Source organism: Electrophorus electricus, chromosome 1 (assembly GCF_013358815.1).
Source record: "Electrophorus electricus isolate fEleEle1 chromosome 1, fEleEle1.pri, whole genome shotgun sequence".
Classification (NCBI taxonomy): Eukaryota; Metazoa; Chordata; class Actinopteri; order Gymnotiformes; family Gymnotidae; genus Electrophorus; species Electrophorus electricus.
In genome coordinates, this window is record NC_049535.1 from 13,588,186 (window position 1) to 13,595,724 (window position 7,539).

Here is a 7,539-nt window from a genome sequence, read left to right on the forward strand (position 1 = left end):
TTAATTTCATTCACACCTCGTTTGGATTTCCACACTTGTCATTGCTTTCACCTGTTCCCCGTTTCTAGTCTTGTTAAGTTCATGTATTTAAACCCTGTCTGGTGCCCTTTGTTTTAGCTGTTCATTGTTTGTTTGGATGTGATAGAAAGTCTGTCTGTTTTTTGGAGCCTGTGTTTGTTAGCCTGTGTGTCATCTTATCTGTTTGTTTTCCCTTACCTCCATGTGTTATTTCCAAGTCTGTTGTAGCCTGCTTCCTCTGTTTCATTTGTGTGCTTTGGTTTAGCTTATCATGCATCCTAGTACTCTACATATCTCTATGACCCTGGACTACTCCAACAACTACGACTCTGGATTTTCCCCTAATAAATCTCACTCTTCTCCGCACATGCGTCTGCCTCCTTACCGCTCACTGTTAGTTATTTTAGTGGCTGTTAATAAATATACATGTAACACATTTAGAGCAGTTGCAGGTTCCATAGTTATCTGAATCTTCATTTATCTCACTCGCGAGCCTGTCTTTGATGTTTTTGTTTTGTCTGTAGGAGATTAGTGGAGGATCCTTAAAAAGGGAAGAAAAACACGAGCAAAGGCATCAGCTGTGACTTCCTTAGGAAACACACAGTTTTGAAAATATTCACACATTTTAATACTTTTCTGGATGAAGTCTTCATTCTCATTGCTTGCAAATTTAGTCTAAGTAGCTGTAAGGGATGGAGTATTTATTAGAGATGATATTTAAACAAGAATTTGCAAACTTCACTGAAACATCCAAAAAGGTTGTTTTAAAGCTCTCAAAAGCTTGAGTAGGTAGCACTTTAAGGCAGAGCCAGTTTATACAATACAGGAGAAGAGAAGAAGCATGAAAGCAAATGCAGTGCAGGTAGAAGCAGTATGAGAGAGTAAAACAGACAGAAGGGAAAGGAGCAATTAAACAAGGGGCATTTTTTAAGCTTATGCACAATTCTGCCCCTATGACTGACTGGCAAACAAAGGGGCTGAGCCCCCTTAACTCTGCATGTGCCCTCAAACAACTGGTAGAAACACCCTTGTTGCCTTCATAGAACAGCCCAAATAAATGATACATCATTGTGAATGGCAATTCTCAATGTTATAATTTTTGTTCATTTGGAGCACAAACCACAATGACTTTCCCAAATGGAAGTCAGTGGTCAAGATGTAACATGTGACCACTGCTTTTTGGCTGACTGCTAATTCTAGCTGGATAGTGGTCTTAACACTCATGCTAAATGTGTCTATTTAAAATCCTTAAACTTAATTTAACAAATAAATTCATGGTTTTTACAATGTTTGTTCACACATTTTTTAATAATTTCAAAATCCCAGTTCCAAATTCAAGATTAGTCATCCAAGGTCATCATAAGATCAATGAGGAAAACTATTCCTTTGTGGGCTTCAAATGGCCTTAATTTTGTTAAGTGTGACTGGGTGTGGCTCTATTGAGTATGGCTCCCTCTTCAAAGGCACAGGGCCTCGGTCTGTCAGTCTTGGCAGCCACAAAGATATCAATACAATCCAAAAACAGCAGATATTATTTCCAGGATTATGTGCTTGATTTAGCCAAATTTACAATGGCGACGAACAATGGAAATTTACACGATTCATGCCAAGTAAATTTGAATACACACTTTTTTTTTTTCTGCCGCTCACTACTCCAGAGCTAAGTCAAAATTTCAGACAAATGCCGAGAAAAGTTACTTTCGTTCACCCCAGCGAAGCCCAAAAGTCGTTAAAACACAGTGTATTCGAGAGCGCTGACTATGCTTTCAAACTATGCACCACGAACAACTACCGGAGATCTGCAAATCATACACGGCAAAACTTTGATGAAAATTTTTTTGAAGATCAGTAAATGCGCCCGAAATGCCTAGAAATGTGATTCTCGTTAAGGATAGCTGTGCTTGAGATTTTAGTAGCGGAAATAATAGTCAGATGACGTATATCATGTGACTTATGGTGTGCTAGCTCGATGCTGAAAACCTCAGTAAACAGTCCTCGTTTGCTTCTAGAATCGTTGAAACTAAAGCGTCTCTGCAACGAAGGGTTTCTACTGTGTAAACAGTGTTTAGGCATTATGCAAAACGTGATTAATTCAGTGAAAGGCACTGCTCTGGGGGTGGCTGAGTTTCTAACACCAGTTCTAAAGGTAAGCAGACGTGCTAGCTTGTCATGTTTTCTAGCTAGCTAATCGTAGCTAGTTAACATTAGCTGTCTAGCTAGATCAGCGTAGTAGCCGGGTGCATTTCAGAGATGTTGATGAGCAGCAAGTTTACTCTGTCCTTCTGTTAGGCGGTATTTGTAAGATTCAGAAGCGTAAATGGCTCTTTAAACCAGCACAATCATACTGCTAACTGTGTAGAACGACTTTATTCTATTTTCTGTGAAACTAGCCTTATCAGCCTGGCACAAAGTTCGGTGTCGAGCTAGCAGACAAGTAAGCTTTATTAATTATTCTCTGTAAGTCGATATTTAAATATTAAAAATCCGAATTCATTGTAAGAGATTAGATTTCAGTAATTACTATTAGTATCATAATTCGCATGAATTATATTTGACATTTCTGCAAGCGTTACTATTGGCAGCACAAATGTTATAGCAGCAGACATACAACTGACCTACACGAGCCTTTGATTCTCATGAATGTGTGAAAAGTTCTACCGTAACTGGAATATTCGGTACTTTCCAAAGCATTTTTCAGCGTTAGTTTCATTGTGTTTTGCTCTGTATTTCAGGAATCCAAATTTAAGGAAACTGGAGTTATAACTCCAGAAGAGGTGAATGTTCTTTTGTTGTTGTCTTTAAGTACTACATTTTAGTAATCTACAAATTAGATTGTAAACCTAAAAAAAATTAAAGTAAGCTTTTGTGCAGTTTGTTGCTGCAGGAGATCATCTTGTTCATCATTGTCCCACATGGAAATGGTAAGAACCTTTTGAAGTTCATTTTCAGTGTCTGAGACTCAGTTAGACTTGTTTAGCCTTCACTTGGGTGTGTTTTTTGACTGGTATATAGTAGTTTACAGCTTGTGAATAAATAAAGTTCTAGATCCAAACTAGTTCTAGTTTGCTGGAGTCTTAGGTAGCCAGATGTAGTGCACATCTGCTGGACTCTTCTGAGGTCCTACACTTCATCAGCAGCTGCTCTGTCACTAAAATTCAGAAATTTACTATTACACTTTGGTTTGAGTTCTGTTGTCTTGTGGTGACATGGAACATAAACTGACCACCTAAAGAGGTGTATTTAGTGCTGTTGTTGATATTGAATGATGTTAAAAGTTTTAATTGTGGGGTTGCATTGAATAATTCGCCACAAAAATAAAAGAGAAGTTTGCCCTGATCAGTTAGAGTGCATAGCTAAGTTAAACTTATTTATTTGTAGGGCATCTGGAGAAGAAGCAAAGGTGAAGCCTTATTTACCTAAAGATAAGCAGTTCCTGTTAACCCGAAATGGTAAGGAAGAGGGCATACCTTGTAAATTGTGAAGTTATAGTATTCATTTCCATATACAAAACAGAACTAAGTGAAATTAGATTTTTTTTTTCCTGCTGTTGAAAAAATGTTACTATGTGTTCATTAACCCAGTCTTTAGATGCCATGCGAAATTTGCAGTATAGCTTTTTCCATCTCAGTTCCATGTTACAAACGCTGTAAACAAATGGAATACTCTGATGAGCTGGAGGCCATTATAGAAGAGGATGATGGAGATGGAGGATGGGTTGACACTTATCATAACTCTGGTAGGACAAAATCAACTACTCAATGTGTGTGTGTGTGTGTGTGTGTGTGTGTGTGTGTGTGTGTGTGTGTGTGTGTCCCCTATCTCTGTAATGAAATATATCTCACCATATTTATCACTTCAACGTTGTCAGGTATCACAGGAATTACAGAGGCAGTTCGGGAAATCTCTTTGGATAACAAAGTACGCCTAAGCTAACTTTAACAAAATGCCCCTATTTCATTTGAATTTTGGAAAATCTGGTGCTGATGTTTTTCAGCCGTATAGCATAATCTGGACAATTTGTAGTTTAACACGGCAGGACTGACTGTTTTCCCTCTTTCTGAAGGACAATATGAACATGAATGTACAGTTGAATAGTGGAAATGATGATGATGATGATGATGAAGGGGAGGCAGCAGATATGGAAGGTAACTGCAGGAACTGTTTGCTTCTTTTTGGTTGGAATATTGATTGACTTCTTGAACTAAATTACTGAGTGCTGTGGATTTAAACATAGTCTTTATATTTCAGAATATGAAGAAAGTGGGCTTTTGGAAACCGATGAGGTATGGTGAAAAGTTATTACTAGAGCTCTTCCAAAAATGTCTAATGTTATTATTTTTATAATATTTTGCTTGAAGTAGTATTGAGATTTGTTTGTGCATTAAATGGTTATTCATTTTTATTTCTAAGTAATTTTTTACTTAATAGTTAATTATTAACCGTTTGTACACTTTTGTGTACAATAGGTTGTAGTCATCATTCTTTGTTTATTTATTTTGTTTTTGGGGGGTTTTTGTTTTGTTTTTTTGCCCTTCGTCTGAATAGGCCACTCTTGATACAAGTAAAATGGTAGAAACAGCCAAAGGCAAGGCTGAGGCAGGTGGTGAAGATGCCATTCTCCAGACGAGAACCTATGACCTATACATCACTTATGACAAGTACTATCAAACTCCCAGGCTGTGGCTCTTTGGATATGATGAGGTTTGTGGACAACCTTCACAGAGAGATGAAAAAAGTTCAGGAGAAATTTTGACAGTGACTTTGCAGTTGTTTGTGAGCATATGCAGTTCCATCATTGAGTTCAAGGTGTTTGTTGTGCTGTTCCTTAGGAAAGGCAACCCCTCACTGTAGATCAGATGTATGAAGACATCAGCCAAGATCATGTGAAGAAAACGGTCACCATTGAGAACCACCCACACCTGCCGCCTCCCGCTATGTGCTCTGTGCATCCATGCAGGTAATGAAATGCTGACGGACTGCATTGCGATTCCTTCTAGAAAGTTCCATGTGATATTCTTCCAGTAATGAAAGATGTATTCTGGTGGCCAGATCAACTAATGTATTCTTTAGAGCAGTTAGTCATTAAACATTCTAGCATGACTACTGGAAGTCTTGTCTCCACATCCTGTTTGAATATGAGAAGTGAAAATCAAGTAATATGTAAGAGAATTTTGTAAAATATTAATACAAGCTCTTTTACACTGTCAACATGGCAATGTGTTATTTTTTCACACCTTAAAATCCCTTTGCTTATATTAAAGGTATGCTTACATTGCACATGCTCTGAAATATTTGCACTGTTTTGCTTAGTACCTTCTATATATACAGAAAAAAGTCAAATTTTATAAATCTAAAGGCTGCCACAGTTGTTCTTTTGTCCATGACAATTCATTAGTAGGTAGTTGGCCAGCGATGATTGATTTAGCTTGTGCATTACATTTTTGTTTGCCATTCCCTGGATCCATGCAGTTGTAAAGCTGCTTTGCAACAACTTGTGTTGTATTTATTTATATAGTACTTTATACATTTGGCTTCACTTGGCTTTCCTCCTCCAAAGGCATGCAGAAGTTATGAAGAAGATCATTGAGACTGTGGCTGAAGGTGGAGGAGAACTTGGGGTTCATATGTATCCTTTCCAAGACTATGGCTAGTATGCATAAAATGGACCAGATTAAAGGGCCAAAAATATTACACACAGAACAGTAGTTTTTTACTGTAATTTTTTTTAATTAGGTTGTGATTAGAGTTACATCCACAATTACTTTGAATTACTACATTTTTAGGTAATTTTTCCCAAATATTATTTTATCACTGTGTGTACAAATCAAATCAAAATCATAGTTTGTCACATACGTAGTCTTACACAGTATCACTTGCAGTGAAAAGCCTTAAGTCCACATGTCCCGCATGGGGATCGAATCCATGGCCTTGACGTTATTAGCACCACTCTCTAACCAATTGTGCTAACCGGCCTGAAACGTTTCACTTCATGGTTCACAGACTATATAAATTAGTGTTACATAATTTAGGGTTTTTACATTTGGCTTCTTATGTGACTGAACATATAACTATCATAAAACCTTCAAGGGGGACTGAAATTACAGTTTCTGATTTTTGCTATAAATTCTCAGCAACTGTCAGTCTTGACAGTTGTAGTGATTTATTATTGTTGCTTCACTCTTTAGGGCCTTAATGGTGGAATGAAAATAAATGTCATTAATAATTTATTTTACATTTAAATACTTCCTTAAATATGACCTCCAGGTACCTCCTGATTTTCTTAAAATTTGTGCAAGCTGTCATTCCAACAATAGAATATGATTACACAAGACACTTCACCATGTAAACTCCAGGCTGCCCAGGATTACAGCTGTCCTTTTGAATAGGAGCTCTTTGTCGGCATGCAGGCAATGTCTATTAACACACAGACAAGTCTGCTGAAATATTTAACTAACATTTACATGTTGTATGAAATGGTGTATGTGCATGGGAAAGGGATCTGATAAATGAGAGAACTGCACTATTCCAAAATGTAATTTCATCATGGCAGCCCCTCATTGTTTATGAAAGGCACACAGTTACTCTTCCTGTTGCTATCTTCATGCTTAAAGCGTTTAGTACTCAAATTTGGATTTAAACAGTACTACCATAGTGCTAACAGTACTGTTCTTTGTTACATATTACTTGTGAATATACTGCTTCAAAAAGTGGCTATAAAATGCTTTATTGGTCTAATCAGCATTACGTCTGGAATCTGTAGCCTCTGACTGGGTGTGCAATAAACTTTGTATGGTGATGGACCTGTTGACCTTGTAAAATGGTCTAATTTATGCCAGGCTGTCTTAACATCTTGCCGTCTGAATGTTTGCATTAGTGTCTGGGTTCCAGGCCACTGTTGTGTTGAGATGCTATAAGTCTGCTGTACTTTCTTTTAACATTTTTATTTAATATTGCATAGCCCTTAAGAGTTTATACCACATTTGTTGTAATGTATTTATTGCATCAGACTTGGTTATATGCATTTTGAACTGCCATTAGCACTTAAACCTGTAGCAATGGCTTCGAATTTATATCACCACAGGAGTGTGAAACGAGCAAACCGAGGAGTTGCTTTGTCAGTGTCAAAATATTCTGCATCATGAAGATATAATGGGAGGTCATCTTTTGGTGTTTGCAGCATCATCTGCTGTTCTTTAAATGGGCAACTGGCAGCTTTGGAATAACTCTTGACTGTTTCATTGTTTTTGTGTCAGTTTTATAAATTAATGTGAATTTATGAATAAAAATGTAATTTTGTAGTTTATTTTTGTCCTTTCTTTTGAAATCACAAATCAGAGTCCTATCACAATATTAAAATAGTCCAATTTAGTTTGACAGTGAGTTTGTATTTCTAGTATAAGAATTTTATTTTTATTTATTATGCATGTATTTCTTTCTGCTGAAAGAACTCCTAAAAGTTGCTTAGCTGTCCATCAGATACAGATGTATTATTTTCTAGAATTAAAGAAAGGTTGTTGTCTC

At 36.9% G+C, this 7,539-nt stretch overlaps 1 protein-coding gene across 1 annotated transcript; it reads left to right on the forward strand.

The window, feature by feature from the left end:
• Positions 1-1,929: 1,929 nt before the first annotated feature.
• atg3 (autophagy related 3) lies at positions 1,930-7,539 on the forward strand. Its single transcript, XM_027013723.2, has 12 exons — positions 1,930-2,164; positions 2,751-2,792; positions 2,890-2,939; positions 3,397-3,467; positions 3,647-3,754; positions 3,887-3,936; positions 4,082-4,163; positions 4,267-4,301; positions 4,564-4,719; positions 4,848-4,975; positions 5,576-5,644; positions 6,283-7,539. Exons 1-12 carry the CDS (start codon positions 1,988-1,990, stop codon positions 6,362-6,364), a joined length of 1,050 nt encoding a protein of 349 aa, XP_026869524.2. The 5' UTR covers positions 1,930-1,987; the 3' UTR covers positions 6,365-7,539.

What these genes read in the sequence shown, in the direction of transcription:
- atg3 (XM_027013723.2), top strand. Translation starts at nt 1,988, where the DNA reads ATGCTGAAAACCTCAGTAAACAGTCCTCGTTTGCTTCTAGAATCGTTG. An exon ending in TGACACTTATCATAACTCTG is followed by an intron (nt 3,755 to 3,886) that starts GTAGGACAAAAT and finishes CAACGTTGTCAG; the next exon opens with GTATCACAGGAATTACAGAG. An exon ending in GGAGGCAGCAGATATGGAAG is followed by an intron (nt 4,164 to 4,266) that starts GTAACTGCAGGA and finishes TTTATATTTCAG; the next exon opens with AATATGAAGAAAGTGGGCTT.